At 35.9% G+C, this 15,658-nt stretch overlaps 1 protein-coding gene across 2 annotated transcripts; it reads left to right on the forward strand.

Moving 5' to 3' along the window:
* Nucleotides 1-268: 268 nt before the first annotated feature.
* LOC124534277 (calpain-7-like) lies at nt 269-12,168 on the forward strand. 2 transcript variants are annotated; one of them, XM_047110026.1, is made up of 12 exons: nt 269-570; nt 1,221-1,363; nt 1,669-1,795; nt 2,187-2,509; nt 3,012-3,188; nt 4,459-4,605; nt 5,266-5,493; nt 5,829-6,073; nt 7,572-7,771; nt 8,662-8,867; nt 9,597-9,829; nt 11,318-12,168. In XM_047110026.1, the coding sequence occupies exons 1-12, from the start codon at nt 360-362 to the stop codon at nt 11,460-11,462; spliced, it is 2,385 nt and encodes a 794-aa protein (XP_046965982.1). In that variant the 5' UTR covers nt 269-359; the 3' UTR covers nt 11,463-12,168. The 2 variants fall into 2 exon arrangements, with proteins under 2 accessions (XP_046965982.1, XP_046965983.1); XM_047110027.1 differs by lacking the exon at nt 5,266-5,493 and having other exon boundaries at nt 11,318-12,167.
* Nucleotides 12,169-15,658: the final 3,490 nt, after the last annotated feature.

Raw genomic sequence — 15,658 nt, forward strand, 5'->3', positions numbered from 1 at the left:
CGTTATATTAAAAAAATAATAATGTTTAAATCAACGTTTGCATACATTATAATGGTAATATGTAATGCATATAAATTATAATATTATAAATATATGTGTTTTTAAATAGACATCCGAGGATAATTTAAAAAAAAATTGTAACTACTATAATATATTTCTAGTATTTTTATTATAAGTACTATATATGGTTAGACAAAATTTTAATCTGCAAAAGTGAAAACACAATATTTTTGACATTTACAGGTACAGAGTTGTCAATCAACAAATTTTATGCCGACTGACAGTGACAGATAGGTTGGTGTTTATTCGTTGTGATTACAATGTTTTTGCTTGTACTTGTTTAATAAATTTAATTCAAAATGAGTGATTTTACAAATGCTACGGAGGCGGCATCACTTGCAGTTACATTTGACCAAACCGGCCAAACTGATAAGGCAGTGGAATGCTACCGCACAGCTGCAAGATTACTCGACAGAGTTTGCGATAACATGTCGCCAGAAAGGCAAACAGAAATACGAAAGAAGGTTAAAGAATACCTGGAAAGAGCTACATTCTTGCAGGAACAAAAAGGTAAGCAGATATATAGCTTTTTTTAAAGTTGCAACTTAATAAAAAAAGTTGCCTTATGACTCATGTTTCATTCGTCATAACATTCATTGTTTAACTGCAGACACTTGGGACATAGTTCCAAGGTTTCAAGGTCGTTATCATCGTAGGGGTTTATTAATATTTCTTACCTGGCCAGTGTCTATTAGACAAAGGGCTCTTATCTTTAATTAGCACATACGACAATCAGCCTTTATATTTAAACAACTCCAAAAAATGTAATGTATCTCAAATAAGAACTTCAGACATGATGAATTTAATTCCAAGTCATATAAAATATGACCAGTGGATAATCAAATACTTTTCATACATTTTATGTTGAAAAGTGTATTTGAAATGTTTGAAATGTTGAAAAAGAGTAAGTACTGAGTTTCTTGATGGTTCTTCTCGGTAGAATCTACTTTCCGAACCGGTGGTAGCTTCACTTAATTGTAAAGTGACGATTCAAAAGTGCTTGTAAAAGCCTACTTGAATAAAGTTTATTTTTATTTGATTGGATTAACAAAGTAGTATGATATAAATAATACTCATAAAATATTGGTTGATAACTATTTATAAAGTTCTGATTGTAAAAGTATTGATTAATAATAATTTATTTCACATGATGATTTCAGACAGAGCTCAACAAGAGGAGAGCGAAAGAATTTTGCAAAAATGTTATTTCTTGATGCAGCAGGCGCTAGATGCAGATGAAGCTAATTTACAAGATCTGGCTTTGCAGTTGTATACACAAGCCGTAGAAATGGCAGTTACTTTTGTGAGTTTCATTTGTAATTTTCATGTTGATTGTAAATGAACAATATTGATAAGGTGACTAAATTGTAAAGTATATAAACCAACCAAATAGAATATCCCTGATTCCTGTACATGTATAGGTATCATATTTATCAAGGGAATAATATTATTTATGCTGTTAATATGCTCAATGTAGATGTGTGCGTAATTTAACACACATATAGCATGTTGAATTAAATCTTACTTATCAAATTACAATTTAAATTCCAAGTGAGGGTATATACATTTTTAAATAAAGCAGTCAATTTCATGAGGTTTTTGTTTCAGAAAGTGACAGATGGTGATGTAAAAGCGAGGATTAATGGTTTGGCAGCTCAAGCATTGGATCGTGCTGAGGAAATAAAAGGCATTAAAAAAATGGGCTCTCTGTCAATTGCTGTGCCAAAACAGCCTAGTAATTACATGAATATTAAGTTAATAAATCAAAAAATCTATTTTAGACATAGATAATATGAACTTAATTTGTAATATTTGCATAAGATCTTGTGACAAGATGGATCTCACTGATTCAAAGTTATAATGTTTATGATAAACAAGTTACTAATAAAGTACAAATTAATTGCTTAGAACATTGATTATTTTCTATTTCAACTCGGTAAAATATGAATATTGTTTCAAGAAATTTCTTTCTTACGTCTGTTTTCTTGCATGTCTCCGTTTTTCTTTATAGAAGAGTTTCAGTCTTAATTTATAATTGTTCATGTTAGCATTCAAAACAATTGAAAGAAATTATTTTGTTTGAATTTTGATAACAGCTTGTGTGTAAAAAATGTATTTATTTTTAGCTATTTCACCGAACAGAGCGCAATTACAACGTGAACAGAGTGTACACCTTAAAGTCAGCGGCAAACAAGTCTACACGGAAGAAGAGAAAGAAGTGCTACGTATGACGTCGAATATAAACAATAATTGCTTCCTTCCATTCATGGACGTTGATTTATCAGAAAAGTTTCAATATGCTCTGCCCTTTGAAGACAGAGCAAGTACGTTGAAGCTTTCCTCGAAACAGGAGAAAGAGTTTGATGGATGGATTCGACCGCATGAAGTATCTAGTGATCCAAAAATGATAGTCGGTGATCATGTTGACTGTTTTAGTATAAAACAAACGGTGAGTCTTAAACGTAGTGCTCAACAACATTTCGACTATCCAGCCATCCAAAGAAAGGGACATTTTGTTAATGTCATTTGATTGAGGATGTATTAGCAATCAGTTATATGGTTATGTTCCCATATGGAGCATTTTCTCGACGTGATATAGATTATTACAGTTATATATTTGTAAAAAATCAGTATTTAATAAACAACATGTACATATATTCTTCAAAAATAAGCCAAAGGTTCCCATGATATATCAATGTAATTAAAAAAAAAAATGTGATACATGAAAATGAGCTTGGGAAGAAATTGTAATAATAATAATAAAATTTAAGAATGCTTTCATTTCTAGTATTTCCAATTGTTTTCATTTATTATTGGAGAAAAGAACATGCTATAGATGATGTAGGTTTAATAATTGCCTAAAAAAAGGAAACAATGTAACTCAAATGCCGTTTCACGCATATCAACGCCATAACAATAAAAGTTTGCTCTCAAAATTGAATATTTTTCAGATAGTATCAGACTGTTCGTTCGTAGCGTCATTAGCAGTCAGCGCGTTATACGAAAAAAGATTTAATAAGAAGATTATTACATCAATCATCTACCCAAAGAATAAAAACAAGCAGCCGGTCTACAATCCATTTGGCAAATACATGGTGAAGTTACATCTAAATGGAGTAAGAAGAAAGGTTAGTCGGTGCTAAAATGGCACAAGTGCATTCTTGATTCAAACGTATTATGACATTTTTAGCCGAATATTACTAATTGTAGTCTATCAGATCTATATAACGTATTAATTAATATTAGATTTATATTTTATATAAATATATATTATCTGTGTAGTTCTGCATGTATAATCTCGATTGACAGACATCGCAAAAGCACGGGAGAATAATATATATGAAAAATGACGTGCGCTAAAGACAGTATGTGTGCACAGCGGCCTGATATTTAAATATATATCTATAAATAAATATCTATCTATCTGGGCTGTAGTATTTAATTTCCATATAATAAAAAAATCCAAAGAAAAAGTCTTCCAGACTTTGTTTTTTAACTTACCAATAAAAAAAATATATTTTGGGTATTTTTTTTTTTTTTTATTTATTTGTTAACATATATACAATAATATTTTCGTTTAAAGGGTGCAAACATAAACTCGAGAAGTTTTCCCGTGCGTCATCGACTCTAATCATTACAAAAGTAAAAATTGATTAAAAAAAAGTACAAAAACTAAACTAAATTATACAGAGAAAATATAATGATAACATTAGTGACATGCAGGTAATATTACAAAACATTTTTATTGAAATAACTCCATGTCGGTAGGTGTATATATTTTTTTCTTGTTGAGTGCGTATAGGGTGTTCGTATAATAATGTTATTATTTTTATATTATTTGTATTTTTAATATAAAATTGTTTTAGTTTAATATTTTTGAGTCTTATCTTTTAATGTTTTTTTTTTTTAGAGATTTGTTATAACTAAATACAAAAATATTTATTTACTAAATATACAAGTAATAACATTTATAATTATTACAGAAGTTTATGTAGATAATTAGATAAGTTTACAATGCATTAATTAGATCAATTTGGTAGCTATGACTTTTTGATAATGTTGTTTTAATATAGTTTTTATATTTTTTAATGTTATTTTATTTTTTAGAGTTATCGGTAATTGATTGATTAGCTTATTAAACCTTGCCTTTTTAAATTTCGATTTCATAGTTTGAATATGTTATTAAATTTTCATAGATGAGCCAAATATAGAGAATATTATAGACGAAATGGATATCGTGTATGCGTGCACGTAAATGTGTTTGCGTGTGCGTGTTGCATGTATGAGTGTTTGAATGCGTGCGCGTGTGTGTGTACGCTTATAAACACTTTTTCTTACTTGAATCTAAATCGAACTTATATCACTAATGGTATAATATGTATTATTATTATATATCAGGTGATAATCGATGATAGACTGCCCTATAGCAAGTATGGACGGTTGCTGTGTTCGTACTCCAGCAACAAAAACGAGTTCTGGGTGTCGATGCTGGAGAAGGCTTACATGAAGGTCATGGGGGGATATGATTTTCCTGGATCTAACAGCGTGAGTTTCCTAAGTTTTACATAAAATATCACTATGTATTTTTTTTAATTATTGGTTTTCAATTACAAAGTATTTCTCATTGTTATAAAAAGTTATAAATATAAGTAGTTATAGTGTTATAAGTCACGTTCCATCCAAACGCAAAAAGTAACCATGAATTACTTTTTGCGTCATCGCTTGCTATCAATCAATGGCTTAGATTATAGGAAAATTATTTAATCTGATTTTGCCAATAGGAATCGGAAGATAGTCTTCCTGAAATGTTTTTCAGGTCGAATGTTTTTTTTTTGTTTTTATGGAATAGGTTGGCGGACGAGCATATGGGCCACCTGATGGTAAGTGGTCACCATCACCCATAGACAATGACGCTGTAAGAAATATTAACTATTCCTTACATCGTCAATGTGCCATTAACCTTGGGAACTAAGTTGTTATGTCCCTTGTACCTGCAGTTACACTGGCTCACTCACCCTTCAAACCGGAACACAACAATACTGAGTACTGTTATTTGGCGGTAGAATAACTGATGAGTGGGTGGTACCTACCCAGACGGGCTTGCACAAAGCCCTACCACCAAGTGAAGTGTAGTACTTTTACATTTTAATATTGACTTTGACGAAGATGATTCTTCAAGTGTAACAGCGTGAGGCTCTCTTTCAGAACATCGACCTGCACGCGCTGACGGGCTGGATCCCGGAGCGTTGCGCGATCCGCACCGGCGAGGCGGACTTCAACGCGGACGCGCTGTTCGAGCAGTTGCGAGCGCGTCTGCAGCGCGGCGACGTGCTCGCCACCGTGGCCACGGGCGCGCTCAGCGACGCGGACGCCGAGCGCACCGGCCTGGTGGGCGCGCACGCGTACGCCGTGCTCGACGCGCGCCTCGCGGGCGTGAGTACTGTCGCCGAGAGGGTGGGGGGTGTGGGTGCGGGGGCGTGTACGAGCGGTCGGCCGCCGTGCTCGACGCGCGCCTCGCGGGCGTGAGTACTGTCGCCGAGAGGGTGGGGGGTGTGGGTGCGGGGGCGTGTACGAGCGGTCGGCCGCCGTGCTCGACGCGCGCCTCGCGGGCGTGAGTACTGTCGCCGAGAGGGTGGGGGGTGTGGGTGCGGGGGCGTGTACGAGCGGTCGGCCGCCGTGCTCGACGCGCGCCTCGCGGGCGTGAGTACTGTGGCCGAGGGGGTTGGGGGTGCGGGCGCGGGGGTGTGTACGAGCGGTCGGGTTTGCAGGGCGCGCGGCTGCTGCAGCTGAAGAACCCGTGGTCGCACCTGCGCTGGCGCGGGCGCTACAGCGAGCTGGACACGGCGCACTGGTCAGCGGCGCTGCGTGCGGAGCTGCGCTACGACCCGGACAGCGCGGCGCAGTACGACAACGGCGTGTTCTGGATCGACTTCCCCAGTATCCTAAACTTCTTCGACGTCTTCTACCTCAACTGGAACCCGGAGCTGTTCAAGTACACCTACTGCATACATCAGTGAGTCGAATTTGAAGTTGTATTATCGCTTTTTAACATTCCGCATTTGTCAAGCGTGATCGAATGAATGGAATGTATGTATATTTTATGTATGTAAATACTTGCATTCTGGTCTACTTGTACTGCTAAAATTTATTAAAAATAAAAACTTTAAATGTTAATTTTATCTTTTGGCGGGCTTCAATTTCGTAAAGCTAAATACGTTGTTTTTCTTAAAATATATATCAATCGTAGCTACGGTTAGATGCCAGATTACGTTGCTATTTAGAAACAAAGACTAGAAAGAAAGAGAGGAATATGTCATTCATAAAAAAAAATCTGGTCAGGCTATTTAATAATAAATTGCAGTTTCATCCACAATTAATACAAAAGAAACATTAAGAATTGCCAACTAAAATCTGAAACTAATTTTATTTAGTTCCAGATTTCATATCTGGCATGACATAAATACTGAGATTGACAAAAGACAAATAATTTTTAATAAACATTCTTTGTGACAAATCAATCGACATTTTAGAAATAGGGAAATTTACAAAAACAGTGCGATTTCTAAGGCATTTTCTCCCATGCACAATCAATATGTGGAACCAGATTTCTACGGTAGTTTTTTCAAACTGATGTTCATCGACGGTGGTAGTCACGGTAGTATCCATCAGGTTAGCTTCTTGCTAGCTTGACACTTGTATTATAAAATTCTTGCTGGAAAAACGCATTACGCGCTTCCCCCATGTGATGGAAAGTTGGGGGGGGGGGAAGTACTACTCCCCGGAGCCCTGGACGCTGAGTGCGCCCACGCACACCGGTTTTACCCACTAAAAAACCAGCGGTACCCTCTCCGTCTTTCGGCGGCCACGGGATCGCTTACACATGCTATAGGTCGGCCAGCCTATACGGGCCTCCAACACCTAGGGGGGATTCCCAGGGTAAAGAAAAACAAACGTTAAATTAGTATATTCAATGCCTTCTTAGATTGATATTTATTCATTATTTAACACTATTCCCTTAAGGGAAAAAGTTAAAAGTTAACTTTTGTATCCATTGTTATTTTTATTCCAAAGATTCAATAACAACTTTGCCGACATTTGTTGCGCCATTTTTCATGAATTCATTATTAATGGGTTATTGATTCTCGTATCATCGAAATGGCCTGTGGGTGAACGACATTTACTACATGAGTTCTGGTTATTTCTAAGTCTGGGTAGGTAACATTCACTCATCATGAGTGAAATGAACATATATGTACGTCCCTCTCATCAAATATTCACACTGCCAATCAGAAATAGTTTGGATTATTTTGTTTTGGTTTGAAGTGTGAGCAAGCTGTAACAGGCTACAGGGATGTATCATCTTAGTTTCCAAGCTGGTCACCATGATATGGATCATCTATGTTTCTTACAATGTCATATCTATGAGTTATGGTGACCAATGACTATAAGGTATATACCCATTTTATAGTCCACATATCACTACAATAAATCTACTAATCCATTTTCCACAGGAAATGGGATGCCGGAAATGGTCCTGTCAAGGATGCGTATAATATAAGCGAGAATCCTCAGTTCACCCTACACGTGCAGGGCAAGGGCGCGGTGTGGTTGCTGCTGACGAGACACATCACTCAGATAGAGGACTTCCAAGACAATAAGGAGTACATCACTCTACTGGTTTACAAAAACGGACGCAGAGTTTATTATCCTTGTACGTATGATTGATAAAAATCGATTAAATATACGATTATCATACGATTTTTTAAGTACAAAATTTTAATTAGTGTAGTTATTCTCAATAATCTTGTGCTTGTCAGATTTGAAACAGTAATTCAAGTTATACAAATATCGATGACTATTTTATTTGCGATAAAGAGAGACTAGAGCCAAGATGGCCCAGTGGTTAGAACGCGTGCATCTTAACCGATGATTGCGGGTTCAAATCCAGGCAAGCACCACTATATGTGCTTAATTTGTGTTTAAAATTCATCTCGTGCTCGGCGGTGAAGGAAAACATCGTGAGGAAACCTGCATGTGTCTAATTTCAAATAAATCTTGTCACATATATATTCCACCAACCCGCATTGGAGCAGCGTGGTAGAATATGTTTCGAACCTTCTCCTCAAAGGGAGAGGAGGCCTTAGCCCAGTTGCTGCCAAGAGTGGCTACTGAGTTTTTTGCCGTTTCAAAACAACAACAACACCAGCCTATAAATTCCCACTGCAGGGCTAAAGGCCTCTTCTCCCTTTGGGGAGAAGGTTGTGGAACATATTCCACCGCGCTGTTCCAATGTGGGTTGGTGGAATGCACATGTGGCAGAATTTCTATAAAATTTGTCACATGCAGGTTTCCTCACGATTTTTTCCTTCACCGCTGAGCACGAGATGAATTATAAAGACAAATTAAGCACATGAATCAGCGGTGCTTGCCTGGGTTTGAACCCGCAATCATCTTTTAAGATGCACACGTTCTAACCACTGGGCCATCTCGACTCTTTTTGCCGTTTACATACATTACAATTTTTATTCTGTATGATAGCTATCAAAATGCTTTAACATCATAGAGTTTACTAAAACACAATATGATAATGACCATCCTCAGATGACCCCCCGCCCTACATCGATGGTATTAGAATAAATAGCCCCCACTACCTTTGCAAGATAATAGTGGGGGACTCGAGCTGTGACAGGTACACTTTGGTCGTGTCGCAGTACGAGAAGACAAGAACGATATTCTATACCCTGAGGGCGTATGCCACGTGCCCCTTCTCCATGGCGAAGATCGAAGCTTACCCTTATACGAAAAACGTAAGAAATCATTCCAAATTTTCTGATATTCCAACCATAGATAATTTAACGAATCTTTGTGTCGTCTATGCTCCACTAACCTTAGGAACAGAGATGCAAGTCTCGTAGTACTTATTATTGGTTGGCTACAAAGCTCGGGGAGCGTTCAAGTATTACGTAACGCAGTTATTTGAAGATCATATTAATACAATCGAGGGATTCCCCGTAAAACGTAAATGAAAACGGTTGGCAATTTGGGAGCTTTGATTTCCTATTTTTTTATATTTTTATATATAAATATAAATATGAGACGACATCACACACATTACTCTGATCCCAATGTAAATAGCCAAAGCACTTGTGTTATGAGAAATCAGAAGTAACGACGGTGCCACAAACACTCAGACCCAAGACAAAATAGAAAATTAATGACAATCTACATCGACTCGGCCGGGAATCGAACCCGGGCCCTCGGAGTGGGGTACCCATGAAAACCGGTGTACACGCCACTCGACCACGGAGGTCGTCAATGTAACGTAACGTGTTATAAGAAAGAGTCCCTCCCGCCCTTGTAAAACATGGTAACGTTTTACGAGACACCCCCTCCCCCGAAATTGCGTAACGTAATACTTGAACGCTCCCTTGGTGGTAGAATTAATGTTCTTATAACATGATGCCCATGTGTCACGTACCCAGTGGTAAGACAAATCAAACTACTTGTAAGATTAAAATAATAATTCATCCCATCAGATAAGAGGCGAGTGGTCGGGCAGGACAGCGGGCGGTTGCGAGAACCATCGACAAACATACCCAAATAACCCAAAATACATCGTCACCGTCCCCGATACGAGAGGGGCCTGCCATCTCGTGGCGGAGCTTAAGGGGCCCAAACAGTACCAGATAGGGGTGGACGCTAGAGTCGAAGCATTGGATGACCCCAATTTAACAGCTCCGTTCCTTAAGGAGTCTTCTGGACCTTATAGGTACGTTTTCTTTTTAATTTCACTTAATATTTGGGACGGCATTTGTGATGATGTGTTTCCAAATGTTTTGACATCAGCGAAGGACATATAGTACGACACAAATTAGATGTCGCATCGGCAAAATTCGTAAAACCGATCACATCCGAATTGAATACGCTATACCAAATTATCAATATTAATTTCTCATGCGAATATGATCTTTGCACAAACGTAATAACTTGTAATATCATATGACTTAATATATTCGTCAATTTGACGCATGGATTTACATACACTTGCTTTCTGTGACGCGTGAATCTATAGCGAAGAATAGCGTCGAATAGCGATAGGGAGCTATTTCTATTGGTTGTGTAAATCGGCAGTAATCGGTTTTAATTTCATTCCATTGCATTTTCACTGCATTGCATCCATTGCATTTCAATTGTTCACAAGTCTATATATAACGTATTAGAGAATATTCTTTGACGGCCTTATTGACATCGTGTCAATCTTGTTAGAACTAGCGCGCACTGGTAACTTTTGTCACGGTGACTTTAAAGTGTTTGTCACTGTCACGTCTCGTTTCCAAAACGGAGTGCGCTCATTAATAGAGACAGTGACAAAACGTTTTCGAAATCGAAGTGTCATTTGCCACTATGGATTTCGAAGAGACGGTGGTTCTCTGTGAACTCGTGAGACTCGGCAGAAAAAGCCTTTAATTTTCACGTGAATATCTGAATACTCTTTCAATTTTTTGTCATTAAGAGCTGGTCTCTTCACTTCATCTATTAGAACATTATTATCAGTATCGTCTTCACGAATGTTTAAGTTTTGAATAGATGGTGACGCCATTTGCGCACTAAAGTCGGCAGTCAAAGTGCAGATAGCGCAAGACTGACGACGAGAGTGAAATCGGTGTAACATTCGCTTCATCTCTTTCTCACAGATGGGTTACTGTAAAGTTAAAGAGAAATAGGGCGAATATTGTAGTTATTGTACTTTGGATGCTTTGGCGTACCAGAACGATATTCGTAGTTCTTTAGATGCGGTGAAAACGGTTACTCGTAAAATCAAATCGATGACATCTGATGTTCCGAAGAATGAGAAGGGAAAGTCGAAACGATAGATTATAGCGTTTTTTATAATCCACAATAACAGCCTGTAAATTCCCACTGTTGGGCTAAAGGCCTCCTCTCCCTTTGAGGAGAAGGTTTGGAACATATTATACCACGCTGTTCCAATGCGGGTTGGTGGAATACACATGTGGCAGAATTTCTATGAAATTTGTCACATGCAGGTTTCCTCACGATGTTTTCCTTCACCGCTGAGCACGAGATGAATTATAAAGACAAATTAAGCACATGAATCAGCGGTGCTTGCCTCGGTTTGAACCCGCAATCATCCATCTCGTTTTTTATAATACTTACCAGTAAAAGGGTCGAGTGAGTTGAGAAAATGAAAGTGACTTGCCTTAGGAATCTATATATCTCTCTTTATCTTATTTCGTAGATCCGGTTTCGTAGTACTCGAACTAAACAACTTACCAGCTGGTCGTTACATATTAACCCCCTCCACTTTCTACCCGGGACAAGAAGGCCCCTTCTTCCTGGAACTACGCTCAACTTGTGAAATCACGTGCGAAGCTCGCAACTAGACGACGGTCAGAAGAGAAAAACTTTGTCTTTTAAGGAAAAATGTACTTTAAAATGTGATATTGATGTCATATAAAATTGTAAACGAAGTTTTTTTAACGGTTAAATGGATTCGAATACATGAATTGTTTTGCTAATTGATAGTGTTCTTTTTTTTAAATTATCTGTTAATAATTTTATATGACATCAATGTCACGTGGTCTTTAAGACCATATAATGAGATTGCAGGGTTATTATGCACACTAATGTTAGTTATTTGAAATCGAATATAGTTTTAATGATTTTATAAGTGATTTGAATTGTTTTTTTAATATAGATTATAAGGAGTGCGCGTAAGTTGTGGCTAAAAATGATCAATTAAATTAATTATATTTAAAACTCAATAGTAATTAATATTTTGTAGGTTAGAAATTGAATAAATTAATGACAGATAATGTAAATGAAATCACAGCTATCTTTAAAATTTTCAGTGCATTTATTTTATAAATGTAGTACTATAAATGTAGTATTTTATAATGTGTATGTAATATTAAATTCGAAAATATCTTTTTTATTACTAAAGAAATATTGTTATGTCAATTTTATTATTTATGTTATTACTAAACGTTAAGCGAGGAAAAAACTCAATATTTAATATTTTATTACTGTTTTTGTCCAAAAAATAATCGTAATAATTTTTTAATCTGTGTTTTGATTTTTTTTGTGTCTGTGAATATTTTAGATCTTTTTAAAAAGTATTTATATAAACGGAAGTAATTCAGATGATTATTTTGTTTTTAAAAATATTTAGAATGAAGAATATCGCACCTCTGTTACGTACATAGCCAGCCTTGTAAAAATGTATTATCTAAGTTCGGCGCAAATTTTGTTTCATAATTTAGAAGTGCTGTATATTATCTGTGTATCACATATCGTCATTAAGTGTTTGTATGTGTGCGCCTGTGTTCTAACGGCTAGTGGCTGTGTAGTGACCCATTGAAGGTTGCAACCTTTGGCAACCTAGTCAATTCCAGCTGCTGCTAAAAGACTTAATGATTTCGTGGATAACATAAGAATTTTGGCGTTGTGTTAATTGCGGAATCAGCTCGTGCTTGTGACACACCAAATATTTAGTCAAATAGTTTACGCTTTCCGAACGCGCTAAGCTAAGTTTGCCTGCCGTGCCTTTTCAGTGTTCCACAGGTTTTAAGTCCAAAGTAGCGACAGCGAGGCAACTATTTAATATTTTAATTTTTATCGATATAATTAAAAAAAAATCTTTATTCGTTTTTTTTTAATCTGTATTAATGATGTATTCTTTGAATGTTCTTTAGTTGCTTGTTATATATTCGCACTGTGATAATTTAATGTGTAAGTAATGTTTCACCAAGACGTATCAGATTTTAATGAACGTTAATATATGTTTTGATACAATTTTGTGTTTTTATTACCCCTACTATTATCATATGTGTTTAAAAACAATACTATGAACGTGATTTAAGGTTTAAGGTTTAAAATATTGTATTCCATTAAGATTTAAGACACTATTGTCACATACATGAGCATTACACTTATAACAAAACATTTATATTTATATATATACAGTTCGACATCACACTTGTAACAAATAAATAAAATGAAATGACTGAGTAGTTGTTTCAAATATAATTAATAAACAAAAATTTTTTTTTATTAATTATACATTATTCAAGTAGGCTTTTACAAGCACTTTTGAATCGTCATTTTACAATTAAATGAAGCTACCTCCGGTTCAGAAAGTATATTACGTTATAACTTTCTTGTTAAGTTTTCATCTCTATATATAATAAAATTGGTGTCTGTTTGTAATATTTAAATAAATGCTTCTTAGTGAATGCGTATGCACACAGTACATATACCAAATAAGATATTTATCCAATTTTTGTGTGCCTGTCTGTCTGTATGTTTGTTCTGGCTAATCTTTGGAACAACTGGACAGATTTTGACGGGACTTTCTCTGGCAGAAAGTTGATGTAATAAGGAGTAACTTAGGCTGCAATAATATATTTTTGTTTAATTCAAAGGCATACGAAGTCGCGCGAACGGCTAGTTACAAATAAAATTATACATCAACTACTTAGTTGAGATTTTGTGAAATTAGCTCATAAAATGTCATACAGTGTTTTTTTTTAAATAATATATTATTTAAAAATGTACAATTTATTATTTTGACATATAATCATTGTCATGAAGGGATATTTAATTTGATTATCTGTGTTTAAATGTTTTCATACATTTTAAAATATGTTTTGTCAAATCTACGAGTACTGAGTTGTGTTGTGTTTTGTAGGTGATGCATAGAGCTCATAAATAAATATAACTAAAGTTATGAAATAATTGTCATTATGTGCCCTGCCCATATAATGGGGCTACCCACACTGTAACAAAGTTTGACACAGTATTATTTACTACACTCTTTAATTATTTAGCTTCGATAAAGGCGGCTCTGCACATAACACATTATTTAATACCAGTTGTCGCTCCCAGTTTCCTGTATTTTTGTTAGGTGTAAGCCATAAAAATTGTTTTATTCCTCATTTGAAGCTCAAGTTTGCTTAATAAAGAATTTCATCAAAATTTAATTCAGTGTGTATTCGGTGTAAATGGATAGACAGACACACAGACTGGCAGATTTATTTTATTACAATATTCGTTTATATTATAGACTATAACATTACATACTTTTTTTTATAAGTCATGTGACGGACGCTGTGTGGAGAGGCCTTAAAACTCGGTACCAAAACGAAAACACACGTGTAGCCCTTAGGGTAAAACCTAAATTACGTATTTATCAGGACCTGATTAAATTGTCTCAACTCGGTGTCCGTTAATCTGTTACTTCTAATTTAATTATTAAGTATCGCTCAATAAATTATTTAGACATATTCTATCCGAATATGTCACGTTTTTATCATCACGGGTTTATTAACTGAATGAATGTATAATTACAAAATATTATTGAATGAATACAAAAATGAAACAAGTATTTAAATTTAGTCAAAGACTTTATAATTTTTAAATGTTAAAAAAGAGTAACTACTCATTTTCTTGCCGGTTTTTCTCGGAAGAATCTACTTTCCGAAACGGTGGTAGCTTCATTTAATTATAAAATAACGATTTAAAAGTGCTTGTAAAAGCCTACTTAATAAAATTAATTTTGATTTTGATTTTTTTGAGTTATTTTGTTATCAAGAGGTTAAGCAGAACTAACTAATGGTAAGTGTGTAGTAACTACCATCTCTAGACATTACCGCTTTAAGAAATATTAACCATTCCTTAAACCTTACATCACCATGGACCATCTTGAGAGCTGAGACGTAATATTCCTTGTAACCATATCAAACCTATTGTTTGGCGATGGACTATCAAACAGGGTTACCTATTATTTGACTATTAAACATTTCTACTCCATTATTGAGAACCGACAACCGTTGGAGAAAACGCGTTCTAGAGTGGAGACCGCGTCTCGGCAAACGTAGTGTAGGACGTCCTCAGGCACGGTGGAGTGACGCTTTACGCAAGGCGGCAGGCAGAAGCTGGATGCGAGTAGCCGGAGAAAGACCACAGTGGTGTGCACTTGGAGAGGCCTATGTCCAGCAGTGGACGGATACGAGCTGATGATGATGATGATGATGACTCCATTATTGATACCAAACGTAAGATTGAGTGATTGCACTTTAAGGAATTTCTTTTATCAACTTGCACCTGATCAGACTACTAATGACTCATATCTCGTCCGTCACAAGAAATGGCAAAATATAGCTCGCTCGGATAATTTTGAACATTTGACATGTAAACACAAGCGAGAAGATTTATATTTCTAAAAATTCTCAAGACTTATTACATCATATGAATATTTTGTGAATTTCGTTTACAGAATATATTGCAAATGAATAAACACTCTGTGTCTTGATTAATTAAAGGTTGCCAAATTATATGCTGTTGTAAGTGGGCTCAGAATAAGCGGTAGCGAGACAATACAGACAGAATATGAATTGCAAATGGATCTTGAGCCACTTCTCTGACTGAATTTGTATATAAATGATGTTAATGCTCGGTACCGGTTTTTGAGGATACTACAGTAATTGTATCTTGTCGCATCTAATTGTAAATATTTTAATATTCATCAACCGAGTTATTTTGGTAGCTAGAATACTGAATTATCCGAAGATTGCGGGCT

Source organism: Vanessa cardui, chromosome 12 (assembly GCF_905220365.1).
Source record: "Vanessa cardui chromosome 12, ilVanCard2.1, whole genome shotgun sequence".
NCBI classification, from domain to species: Eukaryota; Metazoa; Arthropoda; class Insecta; order Lepidoptera; family Nymphalidae; genus Vanessa; species Vanessa cardui.